Genomic DNA, 15,678 nt, shown 5'->3' on the forward strand with positions numbered 1-15,678 from the left:
ACCTGATTGAGAACCGACAGATGGATAGCCGTGCCGTGACAGGGTGCGTTGAACATTTCCACTGAGAGGATGGGAGGTAGCCACTGACAACGGTGAAACCCTTGCATACAGCTTGCCATGGAAAGGAGTAAGAAGGATTGGATGAAGACAGTAGGAAAGCAGAGAGACGGAAGGGACCAAGCATCTTCATACACTTATCTGAAATTCCCACCAATGAATTGCATAAGTATCTCTATCTTTATCTTTATGTTTTATTCATCATTCATAATCATTTGAGTTTGCCTGACTAAGATTTACAAGGTGACCATAGCTTGCTTCATACCAACAATCTATGTGGGATCGACCCTTACTCGCGTAAGGTTTATTACTTGGACGACCCAGTACACTTGCTGGTTAGTTGTGCGAAGTTGTGTTTATGCCATGGTATTGAACACCAAGTTTTGGGTTCATCACCGGGGATTAATTGAGTTGTGAAAAGTATTGATCACAATTTCGTGCACCATGCACCATGCATTGTTTGTCTGGTAACTTTTGGAAGAGGTTGGTTAGTTGGTGATGTAGGCCTAACAACAGAAGGTTGTGGTGTGGTAGGCGTTATGGGAGTAGGTTGTGGTGGGGAAGGTCTGAGGGGAGAAGGTTGTGACGGTGGTGGCCTCTTAACGTTTCTCCTCCTAATTGGTCTCTTGGACATGGTTGGATTCATGATAGGTTTAGGTGGCACATATGCAGTTGAGGAGTTAGAAGGTGGATGTCTTACTGCCATAGGTTCTTCAGAAGGATTCACACAGTTCAGATCATCAACATTCACCTATAAATGGGTAATTGCATTAATTTAAATGTTTAATGCAAGATAAATTTATCTTCATGCCAATAAGTAGAAGAAGAGAGTGCATATAAATAACTTACATTGGGTGAATCTGAAGCTGATGCTTCAGCATCTGCTCCCTCTAAAGTCTCTTCTCAATACATCTCTTGCTCTCTGGCAGCATCCTCATCAAGATCATCAACAGCCATACCTTCAGTTGTTGCTGCTACACCATGATGCTGACTACCACTACCTGATGCAGCTCCTCCGCTAGCCATAACTTCTTTCTTCTTGTCACATCCTTTGCTGTTATGACCAGTTTGAGACCACAGCAGCAATAATTGTAATTTTAATTTTTTTATAAGACAATCAATATGCACAAGTAAACGAAGGAAATATTGAATGTTAAGTTATACCTTCAGAAAATATTTATATTTAATGGGGCCATATCTCCTCTTTGCTCTATGGGGATCAGGATTCTCTCTAGGACCATCTCTACGACTGTCTCTCTTTTTAGTATGTCTCCCAATAGGTTTTCTATACACAGGAGGCAATAATGGATAGTGATTTCCCTTCTCCCAGTATTCTTGGCTTGGGACAGGTTGAATTGTCCACTGATATGCTAGGTTGTATGCTCCCATAGTAAGCCAGTTGTGAGCAAAGTCCTCGGCCCTGCGATTTTGGTATGCAATGGCAGCACAGACATGCCTACATGGAAGACCAGTAAGCCACTGGCAATTTTCATCATAGCAAATAGCTTTGCATCTTGTTGAATCAATCCTTGGGAAAAAAATACTTCTTCCAAGGTTAATATTGAACTTTCTTACACTTTTCTTGAACTGTTGCAGAGTCTCAAACTCCATTTCAAGCTCCAGCCTCACCTCCTTAACAGGTGCATCGGCATTGCCCTGTGGAAATGACCTTCCCTGGTCATCTTCATCACTTCCAATGCTGTAGAGGCCCTCTGACTCATAGCAATAAACACCAGGTTCATCATCTGAATATTCTTCCCCATCCACCGGGATAAATACTGATGAAGGTTGATTCGAATCTGTATTAGGGATAAATGTTTGTCCAGTTGGAAGGGGTCTCTTAGTATATCTCCTTATCTATTTTCTCCTACTATCTCCAGTACCCTCCTCTGTGTTGTTATTCTGTGTTTCTGGAGCATTTACTGTGGCAGATGGATTGGTAGAAGGGGTGTTGGTTCGGGGGGTTGGATGTGGTTCAGGCATGGATTGGGAGGAAGATTGATTCCGTGGTAAAGGAACATATTGGGTGAGCAATTCGTCTTGTGGATCATCAGAGGTAGAGGGTGGCTCTGTGTATGTTGGTGACTTTGGCTAGGCATTGTTGTCAATGTTAAACTGGACAGATATGTCTCCCAAGTTTTCATGATCAAGAGGAATAGATGTTGTTGGAAATGTGTTTGGTGTAGCAGATTCTTCAAATACAGGAACTGTGTTTGGTGTAGCTAGAACTGATGGAAATGGACTGACATCTACTTGGGCCTTTTCTATACCATGGGTCTCCTCTGTAATTTGGGCTTCAGTTTGTACCCCTTCCAGTTGAAGAATTCTTCTAGGACCTTTTTCCTTCTTTGGAGTTGGAGTCCTCCTAACACAAACTTTCCTCATCCTCCTTGATGGAGTAACATTAACCTCACCAGGTGCTTCTATAACATCTGCTTGACTAATGGGGTGCTCTGTGTATAATTCAATCTTATGTCCATTCTCCACAGCAACTTCATACATCTTAACAACATCCATGTCAAGTCGCATAAGTCTCAAACCACCCTCAATTTTCATTCCAGGATGTTGCCAGTAGAAATCGGAGATGATTGGATACCCAACGTCTTTCAGTAGGTCACTAATGAAGAAGCCATTCAGAGTATCCACGTTAACTCTCTCCACCTCAGTAATTTTATCTTCTGTATAACACAACTTGCCATCCGACCCCCTTTCAAGTATACCTCTATGGTGTATTACTAACGTGATATGCGTTGTTGTAGCCATTTCTGTCAATAACAAAAAAAATTTCAAATCTTCTAATATTACCCAACACCCAAATGAATGAATCATCAAAAATTGAATGAACCATCAATAAACATAATCAGTTTATAACATTACCCAACACCCAATTTTTTTTAACTTTAAGACATGAATAAAAAATCAAAAAATGAATAGTCCATATCAATACACCTACTATTGTATATGCTCATTTATGTTCAAGAACACATGAGTAAGCAACTCAACAATTCACTAAACAAAACATGGTATGTACTGCTACAAATTTCACCAAAAATATGATTAAGAGCTAAAATATGCACAAATTAACCAAACAAATTCACCAATTTGGTGTTTAACAAGGACATTCAACTAGCGCATAACCAAAGTTTAATCACAATCATCATCAAGAAGTTCCGAAAACTGCATATTTGTGAATTAAAATGCCTAATGAAAATAAAACTTAAGCCCTATGCTGATCAGACATAACGTTTAAATCAAAGACTCCATTCAGGCGATATATCGAGCATGTGGTGTGCAGCAAATTCAGACAGCATGTTTAGTTCGATGTAGGCATCAAACAACCTAGAAAATTCAGCCACAACAAACACATTCAATCCAAAACACAGAAATCATCTAACTTAACCTAACTAGATCACTAAAACAGAATGAAAAAGCAATAAAAATAAAGAAAAGAAAGATAGGAAAGCAGGGGTAGGGAATGGAACATGCGTTGATGAGAGGGAATGACGAAGAAAGTAGGCGAGGCGGAGGAGTGGTGGTCGCAGCGGCACAACAGTTTGCCGCCGTTGGTTGCTCGCCGAATTGGAAGATGCGTAGCAGGTGCTGTTCGCGCAGAGACAGGGTGACTTCGTGTAAAGGAGGGAAGAAATGGGGAAATAGAGAAGAAAAGGGAAGAAGGATTGGGCGATGCTGGTCGCCGGTGGTCGTTTCGGGCGGACGGAGGTGGTTGGGCGGATTGGTTGGTCGCGTAGGGTTCAGTACGTGGTTCACGTCTCTCTCTTTCTGCTAGGGCATGCAGAAGGGTGGTGAGGAAGAAGATGGAATGACGCGACGTGCCTCTAACGTTTCTCTCTTTTTCTTCTATATCCACCTGGAAGGTTCTTAAAAAAATAAAAATTAAAAATCAAAAGGCAGGTAAGCACTTAACATGCCGTGTTGGCCTTTAAATTAATAGAGCTAATGTTTTAATGATATTCGGATACTATACTACTATCGTTAGATACAAAATTACTTTTTTTCTTCTATAGGTACTTTTGTCAGCATGTAAAGTTTATGGGTACAAATAGTAGTTTTTTCTTTTTTTTTTTTAATTTTTTTAAGGGAAAAGGAAAAGAGCGCTCGAAAATTGAGTCCGAACTTCGAAGTCCAAAGTCATGAATCATCAAAGTGGTTTTAATTCTGTTTTTCTCCTCGAATTTCGAAGTAAATGGCCATAAGGCCCTTCCAGTTCCAACAGACCTCCTTCTCCTTCTCCCTCTCGCGCGACGCGTTGCTTTCCGCCCTCCGCCAGCACTCGCCGCCGCCGAAACCCTGGCACAAAAGATTGGCAAGTCGACGCGCCGGCCCGGCGCGTCGTCCAAGGCAAGGGTTTACGCCGACGTCAACGTCGTTCGCCCTAAAGAATATTGGGACTACGAGACCCTCAACGTCCAGTGGGGGTAAAGAATAATCCACTCTCCTTATTTTCCTCTCTTTAATTTTCAATTTCGATATCCCCCTATCCTCTTTATTATTTCTAAAATTTCTTTGGATTTTGCAAATTGTTGACAACAAAAAATTAGGGTCTAGTTATTTATTTTCCCCGTGGTGTGTGTTGATTTCTTGTTGGTTTTTTTGCGAGTTGCAGGGAGCAAGATGATTATGAGGTGGTGAGGAAGGTGGGAAGAGGGAAATACAGTGAGGTGTTTGAGGGTGTTCACTGCACCGATAACGAAAAATGCGTCATAAAGATCCTGAAGCCTGTGAAGAAGAAGAAGGTTAGTGATATTCTTGTGTGCTTTATGCAATTATGAATTTTTTTTTTTGAAATATCTTGTTATCGTTTATATCATTCAACTGGGTTTGTTGTTAATATAATAATATGGTATAGTAATAGTATAGTTTTGGCCACTTAATATGTTGTAATAGTGGAGATAGATAGTAAATATATAAAGGCTAAAGTATATAAGTATAGACTATAGAGTATGTATAAGTATGTATAATGCAGACATTGGATTGCAGTTGGAAAGTTTCACTTATACACTCACAGACACAGTTATTTTTGGGGGATAGGGTTTGTCAGAATCACTCAAAATAATTTTACTTGATCGAGATGTCAGTTGTATCCCTATGGCGAGTGGCTGTAGAAAACGTAGTGGTGTATATGTGTTTTCTTCTATTTCTTTGTAGGATAATGTATTCAGAGGTGGCTTGAGATTCTATTTCAGTTTGCATAGTTATACTATTACTTCTGTGTGGGGCATTTTAGAATGGTAATATGTAGTTTCGATTTAAGCGTGATCTATTGCTTAGGTGCTAGAGATTTATCTGAATTCCTTGATTTAAATGGTTCTTCGATAATTTAATACTGATAGTGATTGGACAAATTGGTGTTATAACTATAGTTTGATGCATATAATTTTAGCCAACTCCACCTGGTTAGATGAGCCGATGAGTCATGCTTTTTTTGGCTCTTCTTAACCACTGTTGCCTATGCATCTTACTGCCTATGGCATTGTGTCTTCATTCTTGGATTTGACTGTCATGTAAGTGGCGTTGTGATAGAGGGTGGTTCAACTTTCCATTTGTTCACTTGGAATATGTATGGTCTAATATCAAAGCTTCCTGGTAACCGGTTGTTAGTTATTTAGTTGTGTTTGAAAAATACAATATAATTTGCCTTCCATATGCTGATTTTGTATGATGTTCTCAAAATCTTATATTTGCTTTGCATTTTGAATGCAGATCAAGAGGGAAATCAAAATTTTACAGAATCTTTGTGGGGGGCCCAATATTGTAAAGTTGCTCGACATTGTTAGAGACCAGCAGTCAAAGACCCCAAGCCTTATATTTGAATATGTTAATAACACTGATTTTAAAGTGCTTTATCCCACATTGTCAGACTATGATATAAGATATTACATCTATGAACTTTTAAAGGCAAGTTTAAATCTCTCATTTTGTCAAAGAACATGAACATCTATTGCTATCATTTGTTACTCATTATGTTATTTTTTATATCTCTCTGGTCATGACATATTAAATGCTTCATTTGACTTAGAAATATTAAGACTTAAGCTGTTCTATTCTGCATCTCATTTTGCACTGTTCTGTGAATACTGTTTATATAACACTTTGTACTATATATTTGGTCGGTGGTGGTTGTGCCTTGCCTTAAATCAGTTATCATACCAAAGAAATATGAGAGCACTGAACCTGCTTTTCTGAAATTCTGTCATTAAACTTTGTTTGATATCTTTGTTCAGTTGGAGCGTATTTCTCTTATTTTAATGACAGATTTTCAGACAAGTAAGTTCGGTGCTCTCATATTTCTGTTGGTGCTTTTTCCCCCTTGTGTCTCACTGGATACAAGATATTTTAAATTGGTTGGTTGTTATGTATGTGAATTTTTCTGTTAAATTAAACCCTATTTGTTAAAAAAATAAAATAAAATTGCTGTTAAATGAAATTAGAAACTGTTCAATATTTCTGCCGATTGCTGTAGAGATTTGGTGAATACTTCTGTCTTAGGTATAGTGAAGATGAATGATCCATTTTGGTTGTCTGATCTTAATGATATTAATATACAAGAAAGGGATGAATTTTGGTTGGTTTATTGGGCCTGATTTCTCGCATTTGGTTTATGTCATATAAGGGGTTTGTAGAACTCAATTATGCTCCACTTCTGTTATTGCAATGCTTTGATGCAAGTACTCTTCCCTTTCATGATTATAACAATTAAAGAACCTGTTTCTTTCTCATTGAATCATTTTACGAAGCCAGGCTTGCATGCAAGGGATTCTTTAGCCATTTGTTCCTCATGTGACATACTTGTAACGCCAATGTCCCTGATTATGATTCTTCAACTTAAATTCTTTTTATTTCTTGTTGATCATAGCACATTTGGTATAACCATTTTATATGAAGAGTATTTAGTACTGCGTACATGACACCCTTTGGGTGCGACCCTTTTCCGAACCCTGCGTTAACGTGGGATGCTTGTGCACTGGGTTGCCCTTTTCTGTTTCATTTTTTTTCCCTTTGTGCAAATTATTTATGGGGTATTCAATAATGATTATCTTTGATTCGGGGGAGAGGTACATGTCATTAAATTTCATCAACTGTTCTGCAGCAGCACTAAAATATGAAGTTCTGTCTGTTGTGCATCCTGCAAATTTACATATTCTCACATATAGTCAAACATGCTGTATATCCTGGTTTGCATTTGGTGTATGTATTGAAATTGTGTTACTTAGTTAAGTTTGTAATTTAAATTTGCATAAGGTTTCTTGACCAATGCAATTTTTTCCAATAGTTTTTGGTCATCAACTTAGAGGTGCTAAATTATTTGAAGTTTCTGCCAGGCACTAGATTACTGCCACTCTCAAGGAATTATGCATCGGGATGTAAAGCCACATAATGTGATGATTGACCATGAGCAGCGAAAACTTAGGCTTATAGATTGGGGGCTTGCAGAGTTTTATCATCCTGGGAAAGAATATAATGTTCGCGTTGCGTCCAGGTTCTTATACGCCTTGTCTTATTTGTTACTTTTTCAGATGATATATCAATTTTAATAAAGTAATCAATTTCTCCTGCTATCCACTATTTGCAATTATTCCTTCTATAAGCCATTAGAATGTCTTGTTTATATGTATGCCAGTAAAATTAATACCACTAATTCCAAAGGAATAAGTTGATCAAGTTCCAAGCTTATGAGGATTTCATTTGGTTTTGCTACATTAATACCAGATAAAGTAAAATTAATACCAGATAAAGTGATATTTGGTATGATGGAAACTTGAGTATGACCAGAAAGGAAAGGGTTTTGGATCTTCAAAATTTGGTGTGCTCAATGCTAATTTTAATATTTTCGCAGGAATCCTTACGCCATCTGATTACAAAGTTCAAATATGGAAAACTTCAGAATAGTAGTCATCTACATTATTACCAGTGAACTATTGAAATAGGCACTTATGTTTTAACTCCGTTTTATTTTTTATTTTGTTCCTTCTCTTTTTGATGTAGTTTTTACATGTACTTTTTAAAATAATTTGATACTTGTTTAAGAAAATTAAAACTTGAACTGAAAGACAAAAAGGGATTACTGGTGCCATATTTAAAGGTAAATGCATCTGAAAGAAAGACTTGTTGCTTCTTAGAAAATGGGCAATGCAGGTTTAGTTATTGATGGTGTTTGTTTGTTTTAATAAAAGAGGGTATATATTTGTACTGCTTTTTTGGATAAAAGAAGAATTCTAATAAGATGTTGAGATACAAGATAGAGAATAAAAAATCCCCTATAGAGGAGTAAACAAACAAAATATTTATCTATTAATAATAGCTTTCCAATCTATTAACATGTTTAAGAGGGAAAGCCCTCTTTACAGATGATGAGCTTTACACCAGGTAAATGCCAAATACGTAATTCTATCTCATGTGTTTGTTCTTTATAAATGGACTATAGAAAGTACTCCTTCCTTCCCAAGTTTGCAGTAACACTGGGGTTGAGGAAATAATTCGTAACATTTTGAGTTTAGACAAATTTGAGTGTACAAAATCACCCTTATTACTTATCCTATTCTTATACTTTCTCTATTTCATTTAATAGGTTTGTGGGAAAATTAATTAATTGATGCTTCCTATATTATCTATTTGGGACCAAATAAAGTTTAAAAGTATTATTTTTTACCAGAGGAAGTATGTAGTTGATTTGAAAAAGGAGTTCAATTGATTTGGGATCAAATAGAGTTTTGAAAAAATGGACAACTATATTATAGCTTAGTATTTTGGTCAAAAGAAAACTGAACAAAAAAGAAAAGAAAAGAAAAAAACACTACTTAACTCAGCAAATCCCCCATGGTGGGCTCTTCGTGTTGTCATTCACAATTGTGATCTTTATATGTGCTTTTCTTGTAGATATTTCAAAGGCCCCGAGCTTCTTGTTGATCTTCAAGACTACGATTATTCTCTTGATTTATGGAGTCTTGGTTGTATGTTTGCTGGAATGGTAAGAGATGCATATTGTACAAAATTATTTTAATTTTTAAATATTTACTGTTTATGCTCGGTCCTCGGCATGTAAAACCTTATACTCTTTGACTAGGGGATGTATTAATATCGTCTTTGAAGACATTGTATAGCTTGGACTCTGCATTTACCTGAGTTGTATGTTCTTTCAGATATTCCGGAAGGAGCCATTCTTTTATGGACATGATAACTATGATCAACTGGTCAAAATAGCGAAGGTAAGTGAAGACTATTAGTGGTGTTGGTGCCAGATTGTGTTGGTTCTGTCATCTGTGTCTGGGTGAAAAAGAATTTCTGCTTTTGCTCTGGGTCTTTTGATGTTTTTAATTTGTACCCGCCTGATTCTGACTATGGATTTTGTTCCAATGCATATGTGTGATGTTCTGGTCTATTGTAGTCCCCCCTTAATTTTGTTGCCGTTTTCTTTACTATTTTTTCTTTGTACTATTGCTTATCTCAGTGGTTGTTCTTGTTATGGAATAATCTCTTTCTGTGATGTATTGAAATGTCAATGGGTTTCGAAAGTCTCTTTCCTCTGTTCAGATCTTGATTTTTGGAAACTTATCTAAGCGTGTTGCTAGTTGCTTGTTTTATCTTCTGTTGTTATTCATGTTTGTGAAAGTCAACCAGAAATCCGAACTAGATTTGGATCTGCAAAGGATGTTCACTCATATTGTTATCTATATCATGTATTAGATGCAACTTGAACATTGAATAGATTGAGATCAAGAATGTAGATTGATCTCTGTTTTCTCCTCCACTGCTATAGGTACTCGGTACAGATGAATTAAGTGCATATTTAAATAAGTATCGCATAGAGTTGGACCCACATCTTGCAGCGCTTGTTGGGAGGTTTGTTTATGTTCTATAATTCTGTATAGATGTTGCTTTTGTTCATTCAAGGGTTTAATTTGACCCAGAAAAATAAGTCCCGAAAAGATGTTTTTATTACTTAATAGTACCTCAATGATCAATGCTGTTTTAATTAGTCATTTCTATTGGTGTTTTTCAGTATTAATAATGAAATGACTATTCATGGATTAATTTGCTAGCAAAATGGTCTTGAGACTAATTTGTGGGGTCATTTGGATCATTCGGGTGCCACTTGAAAAATAATAATTTTTGGGGTTTAAATTATCATTGTTAATATTTTGAGGCTCAAATTGGAGCTTCACTCGTTCCAACCATTGTTAGCTAACACACTAATATTGCGATAGGCATAGCCGAAAGCCATGGACAAAGTTCATTAACTACGGTATGATCACCAAGAACGTCCAACTGCAAAAGAAGCCATGGTAAAACCTGAATTGTTCAGTATATCTGTTTACTACGCAATGACTTGTGAATGTGTTGCAGTTGTTGAAATTGTTTGATGTTACCCAGGCCCATCCTTACTTCAACCCAGTCAGAAATGCCGAAAGTAGTAGAAATCGAACAGATTGAGTTGCTGTCATTTGTTGAAATATGGTGCTTTCTCTTCGGTTGAGACGCGTCCTCTGGATGACTGAGATTTTCCTTCTGATGGAACTGTTTAGGAGATTATGCCTTGTAAAACTCGAGTTTCGTTAGCATCTTCTCTTCGTGTTTTCTTGTTTTTGCTTGTTTTTGTTTTCTCTTTGGTTTTACCCTGTCAAATTCAGGTCTTAAAAATCTCATTTGATTTGTGTGCTCATCCTAATTTGGAAAAGTATTCTTGATTCAATTTCCGTAAAGTCGTATGTATGTTTGATTCAAATCTCAGTTGCAGATTTTCTGGTTGTTTGGTAGATGGTACAGCATTACTAGGTTTTGAACAAGTTCCAAGTTTATGAAACGTCGTAACCTGCAGCCATGGAATGTTTAATTGCCTAGCTACCTTTAACATTAAATCTACATAATTCAAAATAACACTAAAAATTATGAATATTATCATTATTATCTATTTATTAATTTATTTTATGAAGATATATATTTTAATACAACTTTTATTTTTCTTTTTAAATTGGTTAGTTTATTCATGTTTAAGTAATTGTTAGAAGTTTGAGATTGGAAATGAAAAAATGAGTTTAATTGTCATTAAATTAAGATAGGGGATTATGTGTATGATGTAAGTTATAAAATTAATAACACTAAAGTTTTAACCTTTGTAATTTATCATTTTTTAAACTTTAGATGATTATTTTCTCAAAATGTCTATTTTTTGGTTGTACGTTGTCTTTTTCAGTTTTTTAAGCCAAAGGTAAATTTATTGCGAATCAGTTTCATTTAAGTGTTTTGTTGGTTGGTTTTTCAAAAAGGATTTTTTTTCTCTGAAATAAAATAAGAAATAATTATTTTTTCAAATTCGATTTTTCAACTAATTTTTTAAATATGATTTTTTTTGTATTTAAAACAAGTTTGTCGTACCTTCTGCTGAATTTCTATATCTTTATCAGATTGGGTGAGAAAAAAAAATTAGAAGGTTAATAATGATAATTATTATCATTTTTAGAGTACATAAAAATATACAAGGAATAAGTCGATTTTTTTTGGAAATAGTAATTTTTTAATTTGTAATTAAAAATTCTTGTTAAATGACTTATTTTTATGTACCTGTATATTTTTGGAGGCTATAATATATTGAAAAAAATTACGCTTGTCCGTGTATTTTTGTATATTCTTGTATACCATTTGAGAGGATGATAATGACTTAAAAATTGAAATTTCTGAAAATTTAGAAGATGTTTGTTGGAATACGACGAACTCTGTAAAATTATATAAGAGTTGGGCAAACTCAAAAAAAAAAAATCATATTTTTAAAATTAAAATTGGAATTTTAGGTTCGAAAAAAAATAACTTTTTATTTTATTTCAGAAAAACCCCTTTTTCAAAATGTCTATAATATATACACCTTTGTATTTTTTCTTTGTTACATGACAGAACCGTGACATGTGTAATACCTTAAAAAGAATAGAAAGGCTGTGAAATCGAACATAGGTCACCCAAAACTATCGTGACACGGCTTATAGGCTATAGCAGCTATTGTCTTGATTTTTGAAGAAAATGACAACTTGAACCTTTTGCCTTTCTTTTGATCTATTGGAATAAAAATACATGCATCATTGTACTATAACAGTGTCAATCGTGTGTCAATCTTTTATCCCCAATACCTTGGTCCCTTAAAATTATTATTGTGGACAAAAGGTCCCTAACAATTATTTATATCGTCAATTCTTAAATAATTGATCTACTTCACCGAAAGCATCCTTAGAAGGGGAAGTAGTATTCTTTTTGGTGTCTAGTAGAATAGTAGTATACCACCACAATGATGATCACTTGAAAAAAAAACTTAATTCTTAGTTCAATGTAATTTTTATTAAATATTTTTGTTATTTTTTCTTTCATATAATAACCATTGGAGCATTAACACTATAACTTAATTATTAAGTACAGGAATTTTAATAAATAGTTTTACAATTAATCTTGGTTTTAGGTTTCTTAATTAGTGTACAAAATAGCCAAAATGACTGGTTATGAACTGGAACTTTTTATTTTTTATATTGTATTATTAAGTGTGAAATCCTCCATGATGGACTAAACTATGTGTTAAACATTGCTATAGTTATTTACAAAACGTCAATGACGTTTTATATTTTTACAACTAAAATAATATTTTTTTATCAAAACGTCGATGACGTTTTGTCTTTTAATAATTAAAATAATATTTTTTATTACAAAACGTCAATAACGTTTTGTTCTTTTATAATTAAAAAATTGTTTTATTACAAAATATCAATGACGTTTTGTATTATTATCACAATTATATAAAATACTAAAATAATCAAATACTTTTGTATTTCACATTAAAATTAATCATATATAAATTTTTTAGTCTATGAACTGAAGATAGTTATTAATTATGTTATTAGAACCAGTAAAGAAAGATAGTTCAACCTTCTTACGCAACTCAAATCTAGTGTTTGGCATAGACCATAGATGTGTTATGTGTATTCTTATAAGGCCCACTTTGGATGTTTCCTTATATTCTGCGACTCGCTGACCTTAAACTTGAATTGCGCACTTTTATTTTGGCATTTTCAGTCCCCACAAATTCCTCGCGCCAATAATAATACACTCATTTTCTCATTTTTCAATCGGATTGGAATCTTTTTAAATTTTAAATTTAATTTTAGAAAATAAAATATGATCTATTATTATTTATTTAATAGATAAAACTAAAAAAATATATAAAAAAATAATTAATAATGAGATCTCATTTTATTTTCTAAAATAAAAATCTAAAATTTAAAAGATTTAAATTCTTTTCGATCACTATTGGAATACAAAGTACAAACAGTACATTCTTTTTAAATTGATTTTATCTTTGTTGTTATTGTAATATATATGATTTTGATAAACATTATATTCTTCTCCAATAATTATGGACGAAAGATATTCATCTTTTCTCTTTTATTTTTTTGTCCATAATTATATATTCATATTTCCAGTATACAACACAACTACACATGTATAGTAATATTTGAAATGATAAATATAAGCTTTGCCTTTTTTGTTTAAAGAAGAAATATCCTTCAAATTTATTATCACTAAAAATATGTTTATAATATTTTAAAATATGATAAAAATATTCAATATAAATGCTCTTTAAAAATGTTAAAGTATAATTATCAATTATGATCAATTAATCACCAATATTTATATAACATATCTGTATATTTATTGTAGTATTTTGTACTTTTATTACTTTGATTCTTCTATTATTTATATATATCCTTGTATATTGTACCTTTAATAACAACTTGAATAATACACTCTTCAAATTATTCTCTTGCTTCTAACATGGTATCAGAATATAGGTTCTTTGTTTTTTTTTTCTTGCATGAAAATTCATTCATAACCCCTTTGTCTTTCTCTTCTGGCAGTGTTCTTTACCTTTATTTTTCGATCCTTTCCCAACGCTTTGGTTTATCACCGTCGCCACCAGTGTGTTCGTCTCGTCGTCACGATTCCAACGCCTCCAGACTCGTTGCCAGCAGCCGCCAGACGTGCCCTCACGCACCTCTTGAAGATCGGTGTTCGCTTCAGGTTTTCCACTCTCCAGACGCCTCGAGCATTGTTGGATCCACGGCCAGGATCAACGGCACCCAGAGCGCCACGTGTCGAAACCAAAACAGCACACGGACCCGCTCTAGCCCACGTTGAACCCGATCCGACCCGCCTCTCCGACTTGCGTGCCACCTTCCTCTCCGCGTAAGCACTAATGCATCTTCCTTCTCCTATCACGCGTTGCCACGTGGCCTACCCCTGCTGATGTGGCATCTGATGTGGCGCTGACGTGGCAAATTGTGGGACCCTCCCTAAGGTTTTTTTGGTGAGCTCTTTCCAATTTTACTTTCTGTTTTCTCGTTTTCGCCCCCGAATTTGTAGTTTTCTCTCCTCTCTTTGATCTTTGTATATACTATTATGAAAAAATTAGATGTTTTTACTGCCATAAATAGAAAGGGTACATTCTGTCTAAACTGTAACCATTCTGTGCATCTCTTCTCAAATTGTCCTTCTGTTGAATGTCGCAAATGTCAACAGAAAGGTCACATTAGCTACAATTGTCCACAACTGTTCTGCCATTACTGCAAGCTCTCGAAACATTTGAATACTACATGTCCTACTCACCCACCACGTCCTGATCACCTCAAGTATCATTCTCATCCCAACTTCTCCAAGAATATGTCTGCTTCTGCTGTTGTTGCTACTACTGAATCTACCACCTCTGCTCCTCTCAACTCCTTTCCTGTCTCTCTGTCTAATATTGTGTCTCTTCTTAAGCATCTTCTTTCTCTTTCTAGTAATTCTCTTACTGTTTTTTTGACTCTTTCAGGTAATTTTAAATGGTATTTTGATTCCGGTTGCTTTAATCAGAAGTCTTATTTGCATCATCTTTTCTCTTCTTTGTTTACCACTACAAATGCACCTTCTGTCAGTATTGCTAATAGTTCCCTCTTGCACTACTATTACCATTAAGGAAATTAAAATATATTATATATTACTAATTTTACAACCAAAATATGACACATGTTATTTTTTTATTGTTATTGAAATTAATTTTTATTTTCAAAATTAAAAAATTCTCTCCTCATCCTCTATTCTTTTGACTATTTTTCTATCTCTCTTATTCTTTCACTCAATTTATCTCTCTTATATATAATTATCAATGATTAATTATAAATTTAATAATTAAAATATATAACATAATATTTTAATTGTAATTTATACATAATACTCCGTTAACATTAAGATGAAATATTTTTTTAAAAATTAATAAATTTTATTCCTTCATTCTTTTATCTATATTTTTCTTCTCTATTTTTTCTACCCTTCTCATTCTATATATAACTTATAATTGATATTTTATAATACTAATGTAACAAATTAAAATATATCATAAAATATTTTTTCATTACAATTAAAATAAAATATTTTTCTCCAAAATTAACAAACTTTATCTCTCCGTCTCCTTCTTCTTTATCTTTCTCTTTCTTTTCTCTCTTATTTCTATCTCTCCCCATCTTTTTATTTTACAAAAAATAAAATTAATAAAATAAAATAATTAAAAAAATCCAGTAATATTATTTAAAAAAT

The 15,678-nt window shown here is 34.1% G+C and overlaps 1 protein-coding gene across 1 annotated transcript; it reads left to right on the forward strand.

Moving 5' to 3' along the window:
* Nucleotides 1–4,334: 4,334 nt before the first annotated feature.
* On the forward strand, nt 4,335–10,931 carry LOC107481347 (casein kinase II subunit alpha; the record flags this gene model as incomplete). The annotated part of the gene is given in 10 exon segments (XM_016101632.3): nt 4,335–4,493; nt 4,682–4,811; nt 5,779–5,973; nt 7,398–7,555; nt 8,953–9,043; nt 9,216–9,281; nt 9,833–9,915; nt 10,281–10,312; nt 10,315–10,358; nt 10,447–10,931. Coding segments are annotated over 10 exon segments (1,018 nt in total), but the record flags the coding sequence as incomplete, so codon positions are not given.
* Between the last annotated feature and the right edge of the window lie 4,747 nt (nt 10,932–15,678).

The sequence above is a fragment of the Arachis duranensis genome, chromosome 1 (assembly GCF_000817695.3).
Source record: "Arachis duranensis cultivar V14167 chromosome 1, aradu.V14167.gnm2.J7QH, whole genome shotgun sequence".
In the NCBI taxonomy this organism is placed as follows: Eukaryota; Viridiplantae; Streptophyta; class Magnoliopsida; order Fabales; family Fabaceae; genus Arachis; species Arachis duranensis.